General features: G+C 37.7%; 2 protein-coding genes across 2 annotated transcripts in view; one reads left to right on the top strand and one right to left on the bottom strand.

Annotated features, from left to right (window-relative positions):
- The window catches only part of LOC139691708 (uncharacterized), a 61,023-nt gene extending 48,768 nt beyond the window's left edge, over window positions 1-12,255 (bottom strand). The window contains exons 1-2 of the mRNA XM_071589558.1: window positions 12,062-12,255; window positions 11,770-11,982 (exon numbers count right to left, since the gene is read on the bottom strand). Coding sequence (XP_071445659.1) covers window positions 11,770-11,982; window positions 12,062-12,170 — 322 coding nt within the window. The 5' untranslated portion in view covers window positions 12,171-12,255. The remainder of the gene's footprint in view (window positions 1-11,769; window positions 11,983-12,061) is intronic.
- A 209-nt stretch (window positions 12,256-12,464) lies between these two features.
- The window catches only part of LOC139691705 (uncharacterized), a 42,847-nt gene continuing 37,124 nt past the window's right edge, over window positions 12,465-18,187 (top strand). Inside the window, exons 1-2 of the mRNA XM_071589554.1 lie at window positions 12,465-12,535; window positions 13,939-14,032. The gene's annotated coding sequence lies outside the window, so the exon portion shown is untranslated. The remainder of the gene's footprint in view (window positions 12,536-13,938; window positions 14,033-18,187) is intronic.

Raw genomic sequence — 18,187 nt, 5'->3', positions numbered from 1 at the left:
TATGTTTGTTAATATTTACTTTTGTGTCTTTATTTCACGAACGGGTACTACTTTCCGGATGACCCTCGTATAATTCTTACAATAATTTAACGTTCAGTTTTGTACATGTCAGGAAGCTCTGCCTAATTGCCTGCTTGTTTTTTTTCCTGAGTGGTCTTTCCACTATGAAAAGCCACTGGAAGGCTACTAATTAATCTGTGTTCATCTGTAATCTCTTGAATGTGTTGTGGTGTCGTGGTGTTGATATATAGCTGCTTATTCAGACCTTGTTGAGACGATGGAAATGAGAGCACTGCTTTGTAATCATTTTGGTTTCTCTTGCCGTCCATCCTATCTAATCATTTGCGCCCTGTGTATTGGATTACATTGTCAGCAGTTCTCTGTGAATTAGAACTTGGTTTTTTTCCGCCTTTAGATTGTAAGCACATAGCCGCAGTCTCAAGGAAAGGGGAAAAGTCCCAATTTCTGACTCAGGTGAGATCAGCCTTTTCAACAAAATCGAACTATGCAGAGGCTGACCAAAAAAATTTGCAATTCACTGGTTTTTCTTTATTTATTTATAATTTTTCCTACATGTCTTTTTGATTCTTTATTATATTCAAATATCGTAGTTTAGTTGAAAAATGTTTTTAAAAAAATATTAGTTTTGTGTCTAAAAATCGAAATATAATTGCTAAAAAATATTCTTCAAATTTATAATACTGTAGTAATTACATTTATTTTTCAGATGATGTAAATGTATTACATCATCGTTAACTACAATATTATATTTTAAAATTAAAAAAATGCATATGGATATCTAAACAAATAACTTCATAATGTTTTTTTTCCTAAGGTGATACATTTTCTTAAATTACCCTTCGCACTTCTCACTAAGTACCCCTGGAATCCCCACCGCACTAAAGAGGGTTAATGATCTCCACATTTGGCCTATATATATAGCACTGCTTCCTTACAAGTTAACTTATAAATGCCACTTTCATTTTGTGTACCTACGAGGGTCAACCGGAAAGTAGTACCCGTTCGTGAAATAAAGACACAAAAGTAAATATTAACAAACATAAAAAATTTTATTTGAAAGAGGATACTTTAAACTACTTCTCAACATAATCTCCAAGCAAATTAAGGCATTTGTCATAACGTGTGACAAGTTTCTGTATTCCTGCTGCATAGTCCTTCGCCGCCAGCTCATTGAGATACGCGAGGGACCCATCTTGCACAAATTTTTGCATAATGCAGATGGTGTTTAACAATTTCATGAACAATTGTTTGAGAAACATTGGGAAAATGCTCACAGATGTCATCAATTGTGACGCGCCGATCGTTCCTCACGAATTCGTCAACTGAGCTCACCAGTTGGTCTGTAATGACAGACGGTCTCCCCGAACGCTCATCGTCGTGTGTGTTCCCCCTCCCCATGTTGAAGTTGCGACACCACCGCCGAACAGACGACTCGTCCATTACATTGTCTCCATACACCTCCTTTAATTGGCGATGAATATCACATGGGCGAACGTTTCTTGCATTGAGGAATTTAATCACTGCCCTCACTTCACAACTGGCGGCGTTCTCAATTTTTTTAAACATTGTAAACAATCACAGAAACAACACAGGCAATGCTAGCGTCACGCAACTTGGCTCAGAGAAGGCAGACAAGCCACTGAAGCTATCTGACCTCGTCCAGCGGCTACTCGCGTCGTCAGCACTTCATGCGGCACGAACGGGTACTACTTTCCGGATGACCCTCGTATTTTGTCTTTTTTAGTATTCAAGAATGATTTTCAGTAATTCGTATTGTAAAAAGCTATTCCAAAATTTCTCCCAAAGGAAAGAGGTTGGCTAACTTAAGTGTTGTACGTTACAAATTAAAATCTGTTGAAAAACCAATACGCCTACGCAAATCAAAGACCAGTTGGACTTTATGTACAGGGATCACAGTGCCATCATTTATGGCCGTGAAATTTCAGGCAGCTATGCTTAAAAACATGGCCATACCACCTTTGATTGATATGAAACCTATGCGATATGAAATTCTCGCATAGCATCTTCAACAAAACTCTCCGTAACTTAGGAAAAATAATATCTTTAATTTCTACAAAATAAACTTTATTCGTCGACTAGTTTCGTTTACACTGTAACATCATCAGGACTAGTGGTACAATATACATTTTTCTGAGTTAAAGAATACCAACGACCTCCTCCCTCTCTTCTCAATTCGTGTCCCCACTCGGTCAACAGGTAACTTGAATGTGATTCTGATTCCAAATTGCCATCTCTCAACGTTCCCTATCCCATCGACTGCCCCACTAAATTTAATTCCCTCACCATTCAGCATCCTTCCCTGGACCTCACTCCCTTCCTCACTAACCACTCCCACCTCCTTCCTTACATGCCAGATGGTAACTTAGTCCTCTCGGCTTGCATATGTGCTCTCCTTCTATCTCATAGCTGTTCTTGGCATTTATTCTGCTAATTTTTCATCATAGTTTATCGCTCCTACCCTTTACTTTCCTTAATGCACATTATACGAGGGCATATCGAAAAGTAAGCTCTCCTTTTCTTTCTATCATGGAAAATCAAATTTATTCTCAATATTTGCACACAAGCTGCTTATCGAGATGCAAAAATTGATTGATTGTCAAGTTGACTATGTAGAAAAATAGCTAAATGCTCAACTTTTTCAACGATGTACGCAAAGTTGAGAGAATAAATATGATTTTTGGTGGGAAAAAAAATTAGGAGATCTACCTTTTCAATACCCCCTCATTAGAAATGCCTGTAAGCTAGCGTAAAAACCTTTGTGCCATTTTTGGATGCTTTGATGATTAAATGAAATAAATTTACAATCGGGACATCCAAAAACCAACTGTGACAACCACCAATAACATCGGAAACTCTCACCTAACAGTTTGAATCGCACTATCCTCAATATTCTCCACTTGGGAAACGCAATATAAACATAATAATAAAAGAAAAGGTTTTGCTGCGGTACAAAAACAAGGTTATTGTCAGCAAAAGCATAGATAAAGCTGCAAAGCAAAGACAAATAATCAACCAAAGGGTCCGATTTAAATAGATAAGCAATCCATTTACTCATGTTGGTTGGATACGCTTTCCTATTGATGACCACTTCGTGGATTCCATCATCTGCTACTGCAAACAAAAAGAGAAAGAAAGAAAGTGTTGGAGGGGTGGAATGACGGTCAGAGCATGCGCAAAGGGAGGTGGAAATACATCGCTTGCGCCCTACACGGGCAACAGACAACCAATCTGTGCCCAGTGAGACAAAATCACAAACACTGCATTCGGTCAACCATTCACACGAGAACAATACCTCTGGATCGGTCTCCTTTTTCAATGACCCGTCTCTCTTAGACGAAACAAAACGAGGCCAAACTAACAAATTTAATAGCTCCAAAACCTCTTCAAACACAACTCTCGCATTTCCACTCATCGAAAAACACTTTTTTCCTGAAGTACTACACCAATTGACTACAAATACAATCGTTACAAAGTTGAGTCAAATGAAAATTTTAAAACATAACACACTTTTTCACCGGTATTTCTTTCAATACTCATAAAAACGTTCCCAAACATACATTTCCTCACACATAATCCTCTTGGCTATCAACAAGTTTCTTTCAACACTCACAAAAACGTTCCCAAACATACAATTCTCACACGTAATCCTCTTGGCTATCAACACAAGTAGAGGGTGCATTCCATAAGTAATTCAATTGAATTTCCCACGCCACTCCCACTGATCCGAGCACGATCAAACCACAGTAATAGTAGTGGTATTTTAACGAAAGGCGCCAAATGGGGTCAAACAGTTTAATGTCCCATCCGACGGACGGTGTACTCACTCAAAGTGTCCTCCACAAAACAACTCAAGTAGGGATCGAGATACCCTCTCTGGAAAATATTCAACACAGCAAGGATTTGAACCCAGGCCCTCTGGGTGGGAAGCCAGTACGTTAGCCCCCGCACCATCTCGATCCCCGGGATAAAACCACTTGGAGTAGGTGAGGGGAGGGCGGCTCCACGAGGGCGGTTCAATAAGTACCCGTATTTCACAACAAAGGGGCATTCCTGAGGGAAGTTTATGTTATCACCGTGTGCTGCCATCTATCAAACGACAGTAAAACAAATTTCAGACTGATTTAAAGGTTAGCTTGGGTTTGGCAGCCATTCGAGTGTAAGACGTGTTTTTGTGATTTTTCCTTGAAGATGGATAAAGAGAGCAGTATCGTTCAGTAATTCGCTTTTTGTTTTGTTTTGGATGGGAAGAAATGCGAGGAGTTGGAAGCAAAGTTGGATGCTGTCTGTTTATGGGGACACTTCACTTTGCCATCTATGACCACAGTTAGATATTGGTTCAACGAATTTAAACCTGGGCAAACATCTGTTTTTGATGAGGAGCAACCAGGACGCCCGGCAGACGTGGTTACCGAGGAAATCATTCAAAAAGTCCACGCTATGATTCGATGAACGAAAGTGCGCCAATTAGCAGAGGACGTGGGGGGTGTGTCGACCAGAACGGCAATTAATATTTTATTACATTGATAAGTTGGCAAAATGAGAAACTTGTCGGCCCGATGAGTGCCATGGCGATTGCTCACGGTGGACAACAAGCTGATCTGGCTGTCAACTTCATGATCTTTGCATGAGCTACGCTATGAATTGCTGCCGCACCCCCCGTATTCTCCCGATCTGGCTGCCTGTGACCTTTTCTTATTCCCAAATATGGAAAAATGGCTCGCGAGAAAAAATTAAGCTCAACCGAGGAAGTTATCGCCGAGACATAGGCGTATTTTGAAGAGAGTTCGACAAATCCTATTTTTGGAGGGGATAAAAAAATGGCTGGAATGTTACGAGAAGCGTATCTTTCTAAAAGGGGACTATTTTGAAAAATTAAAAAAAATGTTTTAGAAAAAATGGTTTCTTCATTTCTAACACGGGTACTTATTGAAATGCCCACGTAATGCTTGTCTTTCAGGAAGAGGTTTAATCTATACGAAAATATTTAAATTACCTACCGATACAAAATTAAACTAATTTAAAACACAATCCCTTAATAATCGGTTTCTTCTGGTTAGTACAGAAAATTAGAGCAGTTTCACAATTTATAACAGCTCTTTCTCTTTTTTACCCCTTTTGATATAACTGCTCCCCGCGATAACCACAGAAACGACTTCAACAAACGCAGAATTCCGAAAGAAACAATGGCAAATCTTTCGAGAAAGAGGCATTTTCCATACAAGCACACATTCCGTCAAACCGTGGCTTAATGCCGTGGGAAACTAAAATCAGAACTCGCACAATGTTTTTGAAACTGCGGCACCGTTTTAAACCTTTCACTTGACTAACCTTCTCATAAAACTATTATAATAATTATTAATTCAACGGAAACAAGCGGATCATTTGATCGGGTGGTGTCCTGAGGTGGAAGAAAAATTGTTCAAACAAATATTACTTCTACTGGATATAAAAATATACACCGAGACTTAAACTAAGTACTCTAGCACAAAATAAAATACATCAATAGTTCCTTATCCCAGTCACAAATGTCCGAACATTAATTGTGACGTGATCTAGAATACTTTAAGCATTGAGCGTTCCAATCTTCCATGCTGCAATTATAAAAATGAATGTTCTCCTGTAGTACAAGAACAGTTTCAAAGCTATACATTAAAACTGCGGTATTTCCAAGTTAATAGGACTTTCCCAACATTCCCAAAAACATACTTCAAACCCCAATTTAAGATTAAGACATATATACACTCTCAAACGTGTTTTCTTCCTTCTACATTCAAATGATTGCTAGCCTAATATTGTAAGCATTTCGTTAGCACAAGTCTTTCTGGTAAAAGTCCACGTTTAAGCGTCTCTGTTGTCAATTAACACCCTCATCTTCAGCTATCCTTACAGGAAACTGATTATACATACAGTTGAACAGTTTGAAATTTCAGAAAGACCAAAACGTTGAGCTAAAACTCATGGACAAGTCAAGCTATAAGAATGTACAACTTCAGTGATACCTTTGAGGGATTACAATCACAGCTACGAAAATTCTTATTGCACTAATTCTACCGCTAATCTCACACTACAAAGCTGAAATTTGTTGCAACTCAAAACCGTCAACATACCATATATACAAGTTTTTTTATATAAAAAGTATCGAAGGAATAGTTTTAATTCCCTGACATGCATAGCGTGAAGTGTTGAATTCATCACACTGCCAGTGAAAAGTTTTGTTTGCAATGATACGCAGACCGTCCGCATTTGGCTCGAGAAGAAAGTGTTGTATCATCAAGACAATGCACAAGCTCACAAATCCGTTATTGTAATGGCCAAAATTCATGAATTAAAGTTTGAATTGCTCGTACGTCATGCATCCCAATTTACCAGATGTAGCCCACTTCAGATTAGTATTCTCTGTATTTGCAAACTTAAAAAATTCCTCGTATGCTCAAAGATTTTCCAACCATGAAGAAGTGGTGTCGGCTTTAGTTTAATGACTATTTTGAGGAGCAAGACAGTTCTCATTATAAATAAAAGGGTATCAAAGTTGTTGAACATCGCTGGGAAAAGTGTGTATAGAGAGCTGAAAGGTGATTATGTTGAGAAATAAATACATTTGTTTTCAACATTTTTGTGTTTTCTTTGTTGGGTCGGGTTCTTCTGGGACCACCCGTGTAATCAAATATCCCTCGATTGCATCTCTCACTCCTTTGCCAAAATACTCAAACACCGAACCCCACATTTCCGCAATATGTCCTCAAATGCTGCTCTGTCTTCCCTATCCATTTCTAGTCCCCAAGGCGGCCGACTTAAAGCTGATTTAAAACTCCTCCACAACGCCCTAAATTCTCAATTCACCCCCTCACACACTCTCCATCCTTTTAGTATATCATGCAACAATTTCAATCCCACCTCTTTACACCCCACTACACTTTACACTATCCCACCTCCCAACAAATTAAATATTTCCCCTACCCACGCTCTGTTCTCATTATTCATTCTTATTCTGTCATTGTATTCCGTCCTCTTTCATGTTTTTGTTATATTCTCCACTGTAAATTGGCCCCACTGCTGCATGTGAATTATTATTAAGTAAGTAATCTACCGGTTAAGGTAGTTTTATGGACGGACACAGCTACCAAATAAATACTTTGTTTCTCATAACAAAACACAAAATCCAGTATCTTACTCCACATCTTCAAGTCCCTCTTCATCTCTGTGTACTTCCTTCCTCCCTTCATCTATGACACATCCCCTAACTATACTATTCCTATCCCTACTATCTACTTTGTAATAGAGGGGAGGGGGGATCGAGATGGTGCAGGGGCTAACGTACTGGCTTCCCACCCTGAGGGCGCGGGTTCAAATCCCGGCGGTGTTGAATATTTTTCAGTGAGGGTATCTCGATCCCTACTTGAGGTGCTTTGTGGAGGGCAATGTGAGGGAGTACCCCATCCGTCGGATGGAACGTTAAACTGCGGACCCCTTGGAGCCTTTCGTAAAGAGTAGGCTAATGCCGACCCCGGGTTTCTCTCCACCCTTCATCCTTTCCTGTCCATCCCCTATGGCCTCGCAAATGACCTTAGCTGTCGGTCGCCTCCCCTCAAAACTACTACTACTAATAGAGGGGAGAATGTTAAAGGCAAAGTAGATAGTAGGGATAGGAATGGTATAGATAGGGGGATGAAGGGAAGGAGGAAGTACAGAGAGATGAAGAGGGACTTGAAGATGTAGAGTAAGATACTGGATTTTGACTGTAATAGAGGGGAGAATGTTAACGGCAGTCTTCTTCTTCAACATCCCACTATTTCCCTTCAATATGCCCTTCATCCATATCTTTCTTCTTGCCTCCACCTCCTCCTTTGTAATATCTCCCAACAAACCCCTCTCTTCGCCTCACACCATACCAAGTACTTCCTCAATTGTTTTCCTTCTTTCCGTCCATTTCACCTTCTCGATTTTTCTCCACACCCACATATCCTCAAAAGCCTTCAATATACGTCTATCCTCATGCTTCAATGACCACGTTTCCTTAGCCACAGATAGCAAAGCTCCATATCAAAGTTTTCTAACGAGTCTTTCCTTAATATCCTTACTCAACGTCCCTCTCATCTTAACTCCCTCCTCCTTATTGAGAAAGCCTCTTTGCCTAATTGTGCAATTCTTCTCCTTACGTCCCTACTACTTTGATACTGTGTTGGTCCAAAACACTTCCAAGATACGTATTAAACTGTTCTACCTGCTCTAGTTTTAGCCCTCCTATTCTAATGTTTAGCTTAGCCTTTTTCTTTCTAGAAAATTGCATAACCTTTGTTTTATTAATATTGATTCTCATCCCTTATATCTATCGCACTGAATTTCCAATTCACTCAGCAATGCTTGCAACCCCTTGACTGACTGACAAACCAAAGCTTGGTCATCAGCAAACCTAACTTTTTAATTTTAAATGAATTCCACGCCCACTTTCATTCCTACCTCCAGTTCTGGTACGTGAATAATGTGTTAAAATAAAATAAAGATATGATACTTCTGCCCTGTATTCTGAGGAAGACCCATCTACTCCATAAGTTATCCCTAAGAGCACCACAAGGAGCATGTCTATTTGGCGTCAAGCCAACAGTTTGAAATTCAACTTTGACCTGTCCTGCCCCGTTCCACTGTCAGATATATCTAACTCTTTAAGCTGTCAATTAATGAAAATCAACAAGCATACGTAGTCTGTACAGTAAATACGCAAACTACGAGGGTCATCCGGAAAGTAGTACCCGTTCGTGCCGTAGGAAGTGCTGACGACGCGAGTAGCCGCTGGACGAGGTCAGATAGCTTCAGTGGCTTGTCTGCCTTCTCTGAGCCAAGTTGCGTGACGCTAGCATTGCCTGTGTTGTTTCTGTGATTGTTTACAATGTTTAAAAAAATTGAGAACGCCGCCAGTTGTGAAGTGAGGGCAGTGATTAAATTCCTCAATGCAAGAAACGTTCGCCCATGTGATATTCATCGCCAATTAAAGGAGGTGTATGGAGACAATGTAATGGACGAGTCGTCTGTTCGGCGGTGGTGTCGCAACTTCAACATGGGGAGGGGGAACACACACGACGATGAGCGTTCGGGGAGACCGTCTGTCATTACAGACCAACTGGTGAGCTCAGTTGACGAATTCGTGAGGAACGATCGGCGCGTCACAATTGATGACATCTGTGAGCATTTTCCCAATGTTTCTCGAACAATTGTTCATGAAATTGTTAAACACCATCTGCATTATGCAAAAATTTGTGCAAGATGGGTCCCTCGCGTATCTCAATGAGCTGGCGGCGAAGGACTATGCAGCAGGAATACAGAAACTTGTCACACGTTATGACAAATGCCTTAATTTGCTTGGAGATTATGTTGAGAAGTAGTTTAAAGTATCCTCTTCCAAATAAAATTTTTTATGTTTGTTAATATTTACTTTTGTCTTTATTTCACGAACGGGTACTACTTTCCGGATGACCCTCGTATTAAAATCTGGCGACCATGGCACGGACCATAGCCCCGCCCACTCGTGGCGATAGTTGCCCCTGAGCCACCCAATGAGAAGGAGCCGTCTTCTGTGTTCTTCTGTGTTGTGATTGTCGAGCCGTGCATAATGGTATGCCAGTTATAAGTTAACTTTCTGTTATTGTCCTTTGTTTTTGCACTTTGTTGTCTTAAAATGGAAATTGACGAAATCACGGAGTAACAAAACAAGATATCAAGTTTTTATGGTGAAGCGCGGTGGGAAAAGTTATAAAAAGAAATTAAACTGAATTGTATTGACAGCTGTTAGACAGGTGATGACGCTCTGAAGAGGAAAACATCCATTTTTTCAAGTGGATTTAGCATTCTGTTAAAGATTGCCGAGAGAAGACGCCAAGATGGATGATATAAGGCATGGGACAACCTTCAATCACCTTTTGTTGACGTTGATACCGCATTGATCGAGAGTGCGATGGTCCCTTGTCCTTCTTATCTAATCGTCATTATAATAAACTGTGATCCAAATGACGTTAGCTGAATATTGAACTGAATTTCAATGGAAAATCAACAGTTCCCACACACACTAATACTATTTTATTACAGAATGACACGATGGATGGATGGACACATCAAAAAATTCAATCGCCTTAATACTATATACATATACATCCTCCTTATTCCTATAGATCTTAGCCCATTTGCGACTTTTTCCTATTCCCAATAAAATGCAATAAAATGTGATAATTGTATTGTGTTGCATTGTATGTATCACTTGGGCACAAGATGATAATTGGAGAAGACAGACAATAGTAATAAAGCAAAGAATCGACACGATAGATATCTAAAAAGAGTCTTAAAACTTCCTTATAGGACTTCCAAAGGGGAGGGTGCTTTATTATTAAACAGTGGAAATGAAAATAAGAAGAAGAAAATGGAATATAAATAAGAAGAAGGCATATAGCAATACTACGAATGAAGGAGAGAGTACTTTGAAGAAGAAGGAAAGACAACAAAATCATTGATATGTAGAAGACTCTAAGATTAAAGCAAAATAAAGTTATTATGGCCTCAGTTCCTGTATATATTGGACAGACCTCGTAATAATCCAAAACTGATGAATACCGCGTCTTTTGACTGTTTTGAATAATGAATCATTAAAACTATTACTCAAAAGTACAATAATGTCCCAACAGAATGAACACTCCCTCGATTTTAATTGAAAACTTTGCCCCTACCTAGAATAAGAATACCAGTTAAAAAAAGCTGCTTCCAAGACACAAAAAAAGACATCTCCTGAATAATTTTAACAATGCATCAATACACATTTTAAATTATTCCCACAAAAAAAATCACCCTTTCAGACTTAAATAAACTATCCAGATAACTTTTAAGGATGACGGAGCCAAACTATTTCTGGAATGGAAACGAAATAAAATACATAGGACGAACTATTTTGCATTCTAAATAAGGTTTAAAAAAACATCAAATTAGCTTCTGCATTTGCTTAAATCAATAAAAAGCAACAACTAAAGGTTTCTCTAAAAGAACGCTAACACTTTACACAAAACGAAAATTCTCGCAATATCATCAACACGTATTCATATTATTAATTGGTGCAAATATTCAAAAACTACGCAAATTTCAACAAAAATACATTTGAATAGACTAAACAATCACTTCAGATATGTACACGAGTTTAACAAACCTGTTTGGGAAAGAAAAATGATCAAACACTTATATACACAGTTAAAGAGTTAAACTAATTTAGCGAAAAGTATGAAAATTACAAGGTTATGCAAAATTTCCAAAAATTGAAATGGAGAAGACGTAAAAAAACAAAGTGCAGCAACTGCAGTACCTGTGGGGAGTTTACGAATAAAATAATTATTCCACCACTTAAATCAATGCATTTCTAATTATTTTTCATTAACTCCCGCCAATTCTCAACAAAATAAAAAAAACGACTAGGACATTCCCACATAATATGTTTTGTAATTACCAAAACCTGCGAAATAAAACACATGAGGTTTACTTTACTTACAGACTTCAAACGAGAAACATTTTTCCGTTAGCAACAATAGTAATTCACAACATAGCAACATGAATCAATAAACTTCCATATACAATTAACAATTCAGCTCCTCATAATTGGAAAACATTACATTATTTTATAATATTACTGATCAACAATCTAGGACTTTATCATCACGCCCATAGTCACTAAGTATCCGATCATAAAATAACTTCTCATACCTTGATATTCCATACGGACTTTCTCAGATTCATATTCTTGGAGAGCGGTCAGAAGTGAAGATCTCTCCTCATCCGTCAGCTTCAAAACCAAGTCTTGGGCATGAGTTTTTGTTAGTGTAGGTGCAGTCCCGGCATCTGCAGAAGTTCCATATTCCAATCCACGAGACCGCCGCAGAGTATGAAGTAATCTCCTCACGCGATCATCACACATACCTGAAACTCGGATAACCTCAGTTTTTCCTCCATATAACAACAAACTTGATTTCCACGAACAACTCACAACACAACTTACAATATCGGGAGACGAACAATAAACCATTCCTTGTTTTCCTCGGGCGATAAGTCCGGTATGATAAAAGATACCGCCAGGATATTACTGACAGCGTATGTGATGTGTTCATTTCAGATTTGGTTGCGATAGGCCGTGATGAAGAAGGTGTTTCTGTTATCAAAAAAATATTGGCCCTCCTAAGCAGCCATTACCATTTATTGATGTGATGGTGTTCGGCAGTGCCATGCGTAGTGAAAGACAAATATATGAACATCGCGGAGCGTAATTACCATCTGATTGCTAAACATTTCGACCTTCGATTTTATGGGCGCCTTTTCGTAAGAGCATTACATACGGTACACTTTCTTCGTTCTAATTTAAAAGAAGAAAAACTACGAAAGCTGAAAATTAAAAAACGATTTATTTTCTTCCATACCATAAGACGGTGGATTCACATGTGTGGCCTAACAATCAATTCTTATATTTTCCGTTCATGTAAGTATTAATTCATTAAAATTTTTATCGCAGTTCGCTTTTAGGATACAAACATATGTTTATGTCATCGTTAAGATTCACTTTATGTCCAGCACATGGCAAAAGTACTTTTATTAGCATTCCTATAATGTAATTGTTGATTGCAATGTTTCACAGCGATTGATATATTCACGATATTTTGGAATTTCCTGCTTCGCTCAGGACATATTATTTACAGAAAATTCAAATGTTCGCTCATCAACTAACAACGTCGTTAGGAGCTAATTTAAGAGTTAGTTTTATTAAACTAATACAAAGATTGAGACCAGGTATGTTATGTTGAGGATTATATCCAAAGAGACCTGCGTCTTTCCTACATTAACAATGATGTCAATTTCGATTAACAGTCAAGATTGCCAAGATTTGGCCTTCGCAATGTCAATATAGAATATTGCTATTGTATCAGCTCTGTTTCGAAGTGTGAAAATAACTGCCAATCATTAATAATTGGGTTTTTGATGTATTTTTTGTGGTCCTCCCTAAGAAAAACGCTTAGTAGTAACAAAGGCAATGAACTTTGCCATCATCTTTGGGTTTAAATACTCTCGTGGTAAATCATATAGCGAAAACTCCTATTATATCTCTCAGTACAATTCAGTGTTTACAATCTCATATATTCAATCTCTCTTCAACTTCGTCGTTTAACAGGAAGACTTTCGATGAGAAAATTTCGGTAGCCGAAACCATTATTCTTCCCATCACAATAGGTATAATATCTTAGCCATTAGGACATATTTTCACCTAATAAATACATATCAAAGCATTTAAATTATTGATTCGAAATTCAATTAATTAAGGTGTTGACTGTTTAACGAGTGAGAAAAAATGAGTGTTTACTTTGGTATCAGACATACCTGCATGATATTAGTAAAAGCCATCGGTCAGAGCTTATAAAACTTCACCAAAGTAATTATTGGCATTCATTGTGTTTTTTCAATGAGTTATGTTACCCTATGGCTGTCGATGAATGAGATATTATTTCGGAGTAAATTTAAAATTTTACCGGAATTCTTCTCTTGTGCCGGTCACAACTTATCCTTTGTCCATGATAGAATATTTTAGAAATTAGACTGGGGCGTTTATTTATTTTTCCTCTGAATGCTAGGATTTCATTGTACACGAGTAGAAATAGTGGAAATTTACCATAGCAGCTTCCATTCAGAAGCGTTTACACACGTGTGTTGGCTAAATTCTTCGTTTTCTTGATGGTATTAGAGTTCTTTCCCGATTAATAAAACCTTAATTATTAAATTTAAGTTTCTTGCTGCTGTAACCATGGCAATGGTAGCCGTTGCTATGGAATTCTAAATAAACAAAATGGTATTTTCTATTCACATTTCATTCCTATTTTGTTTCTTGCTTAGATTCGCAGATGGGTGACTGGAATTGAAGGGAAATGCCCGAACAAGAATAAATTATCTAGGTTTCTGTTACAATCCAGGGATTCCCCTTAAATAGGTATGTATTTGTGTTAATAAACACCGTGAATCCCACCTTTTGGAATCAAATGCCTTCAAGAATGATTAACGAATCTAACTTAAATGGTGTTCTAAAAGATAGTTCACAGTTTCGTATATGCTTCCAAATTACTCATTCGTCTTGTGTTTGTATTGTCCTCGGTTGGCTCAACATTTCAGTGAGTACATCTCTTCCGCTTGAGTCTTCTTCTAAATGCAATGATAATACAATCCCTGCCATCATGTACCATTAATGGGAAATTTTAAGCCTTCAAAGTTATTACCCAGCTAATAATTTTGGAGATCATTAATATTTAATGAAAGTTGCAATAATATGCAGTTAAAAATTATAATGATATTTTTTTTTGTTAAAAACGAATATGAGATGATACAGCCCCCTTATAGTATTTTTCCTCCCATTGGAAAAGGAGTGCCCACAAAAGGTTATTATGCCACTGAAATATAATTCAAACAAAGTTGTGACTCCCTTTTTGTGTGTTTCTAAGTTTTATGTTAGTGATATGACTTATTCTCACTTTTCTGAATATTTTAAATGTAAAAATGAATTTCCATTGTTTGGTTGATTAGGAAGCATTCCTAATAAGTATTTCTCAATTAATGCTTCCTAAGGTGGCCTCCAAATTAGTGTACTGTTTAGTACACTTTGTGTTGTTATTAGTTAGAGCACATGACTGTCATTTGAAAGGTATATGGCTATCTCCTCCAACACGGCTATAAAGATTTCCCCTCCAGAGTTTTTAAGAATGACTTAAAATAATAATAATAGCTTAATGGCTCTGTTGGTCAAATATATGACGTACAACATGGTCAGTAGAGTGAGAAAAAGGTATAAAACAATAATTATAGGACAAAATAAACATTCCTACACAGTACAAAGATTCTATTGGAAGAAAAAATGATCCTAATTACAATTTGTCTGCAAAGAATTCATATATACTGCAGTAAGACTAAAAGAGTAATAACTTCAAAAATTCAGTTTTAGAAGCAGTCACAGTGGACTTATTTCTAATGTTAATTGTCAGTGCAACAATTTCAGAGCGTAAAAATCATTCGCCTTGACTGGGATCCCAGTCAAGGCGAATGATTTTTACACTCTGAAATTGTTGCATTGAAATGCACATTAGTGGATGACTCCGTAAAAAATTACTGTTGCGGCATCTCCCGCAGTTTATTTGGAATTAATTGTCAGTTTGTTAAAAATGGGTGAGACTGCATGTAGTGGGCATTTCATGGAATAATAATAAACCTTTTCCTCAGAAACCATAATTCCACCACCAATCTTTTTCCCAAATGCCCCTCCGTTACCTTCAAACACCCTGCCAACTTATCAGATCTTTTCAAATCAACCAATCCACTCCTTAAATCACTTCCCAAAACCACTCCCACGCCATGCAATAACCCTAGTTGCAAAATATGTCCTATTTTCAAAACCAGAATCCCATCCCTCTCCCACCCACTTTTTAACTCTCTCCCACCAATTCCCTACTCTTCTTGCATATCAAGCTATGTAGTTTACCTTCTGAAGTGCCAACTTTGCCCTGCCTTTTATATTGGGCAGTGTACCACACCCCTCAACACTAGAATCAATAACCACCTTCTGCCTCCAAGTAAGAATCCTTCCCTGATTGATGTGCTCCCTATCCCCAAAAACGCCTCCAAACACAACACTCCCTTCGATAAATGCTATAGCATATCAATCTTAGCATCTCTCCCGCCCTTCTTGACCCTCCTCTTAAACTCAAAACAATAGAGCAGGCATACATATGGCCCCTGGATTCATTGAATGAACCAGGCATTAATATCAGACTTTAATTATCCCAACATACAGATATTTTCATCTGCCTTCCAGTCCCAAAGCCTTCCTTATTAATCTCATACCTCCAAACCTTCCCCTCCCAAATTGGCCCCTTCTGTTCTAACCTTCCCCTCAGTTCATTCCTTCTCTTCCTTGAGAAAGGTGGCTTGACCACAGAAAATTCAAAAATGTGTGAGAATTCCACACAAGTCCTTTATATATATATAAATATATATAGGACATACCTGTGCACACCTATAAACCATATATATATATATATATATATATATATATATATATATATATATATATATATATATATATATATATATATATATATATATATATATATGTATATATATATATATATATATATATATATATATATATATATATATATATACATATACATATATATATATATATATATATATATATATATATATATATATATATATATATATATACATATATATATATATCTATATATACTCAGAGCTGAAGGGGGACCTGATGAAGAGGAGGAAATTGTGTTTTGCTAGGGGTCACAAATTGTTGAATTAGTAATTACGTCCATCCAAAAACCTACCTTAACCGGTACATTACCTAATAATAATAATAATATTATTTAAATGTTGCCAAAATATTGATCAATTAAATAATATTCCATATTAAACAAATGGAAACAGAACGTAAACGTATAATAGTACTTGTTGCTTATAAATTTCTCCCAAAAATGCTCTTCTTCTCCCCCTCCCCCAAAAATCAATAATAAGTACACTAAGTAATGAGACAATTCATCAAAATTTCTCCCTGTGGCTTGGGCAAATATTTAAGTTTAAATCCATAGTGAACAGATATCAAATTTTATACTTGTAAGCTAAGGAATTCGACCAAATCGGCTCAAATTTATCCGAGAATGACATCTCGGTCACCGGAATGCACCTCGTTTTCCACTGTCAGTACCGCATCCTCTTCCTTGATGACCTGTTTGGCACAGGAACCAGTGCCGATGTCCTCTTCAGCAGTCTGACACCATACTAGCGGACCCAAATTGTGCCCAATCAATAGAGAATTGATATTACATCATCGTGGGACATTAAAATCAAATTGAATTGAACCGGAATCATCACAAATGAATGGGATTGCATTACAAATTTGCAAATGTACTAATGCCAAGAAGTCCTCCGACTGAGTGGCATTGAACCACGGCATTCTCGAGGCCTTCAGTTGCCAAATGATGGTGCAAAATCATTAAATGTTGGTAATATAGTCATTAAATAGACCTTAAGCCAAGAAAATTAATAAAATGTACATGGTGAGCATTAAGGACAACTTATTCACTTGTACACAGCAGTAATTAGTTTTACAAAATTCTTCGGGTATTTTTCATAACATTAACATTCAAGGAATCCTTGTGAGATAGAGAAAATAGTTCAGTATACGAGGGCTGTTCAATAAGTACCTGTGTTATAAATGAAGAAACCAATTTTTTCAAAAACATTTTTTTTATTTTTCAACATAATCCCCTTTTAGAAAGATACACTTCTCCCAAAGTTCCGGCCATTTTTTTAACCCCTCCAAAAAATGGGATTTGTCGAACTCTCTTCAAAATACGCCTCTGTCTCTCGGCGATAACTTCCTCATTTGAGCTTAATTTTTTCCCGCGAGCCATTTTCCCATATTTGGGAATAAGAAAAGGTCACAGGGAGCCAGATCGGGAGAATACGGGGGGTGTGGCAGCAATTCATGACGTAGTTCATGCAGTTTGGCATAGTTGACAGCCGGATCAGCTTGTTGTCCACTGTGAGCAATCGCCATGGCACCCATCGGGCCGACAATTTCCTCATTTTGCCAACTTATCAATGTAATAAAATATTAATTGCCGTTCCGGTCGACACACCCCTTACGGCCTTCGCTGCTACTTCGCGCACTTTCGTTCGTCGAATCATGGCGTGGAATGCTTTTTGAATGATTTCCTCGGTATAACCACGTCTGCCGTCTGGCGTCCCCTGGTCAGTCCTCATCAAAAACAGATGTCTGCCCACGTTAAAATTCGTCGAACCAATATCTAAGTGTGGTCACAGATGGCACAAAGTTAAGTGTCCCCATAAACAGACAGCATCACACTTTGCTTTCATCTCCTCGCATTTATTCCCATCCAAAAACAAAAAGTGAATTACCAAACGATACTGCTCTTTCTGCATCTTAGCGTAAAATCACGAAACACGTCTCTCACTTCAATGGTTACCAAATTCAAACCGACCTTTAAATTAGTCTGAAATTTGTTACACCATCGTTTGATAGATGGCAGCACGCGATGATAACATAAACTTCCCT

This window comes from Hetaerina americana, unplaced genomic scaffold (assembly GCF_022747635.1).
Source record: "Hetaerina americana unplaced genomic scaffold, ioHetAmer1.1.p SCAF_39, whole genome shotgun sequence".
Taxonomy (NCBI): domain Eukaryota; kingdom Metazoa; phylum Arthropoda; class Insecta; order Odonata; family Calopterygidae; genus Hetaerina; species Hetaerina americana.
Note: the sequence above shows the minus strand (reverse complement) of the source record. Positions and strands in the feature narration are given on the sequence as shown.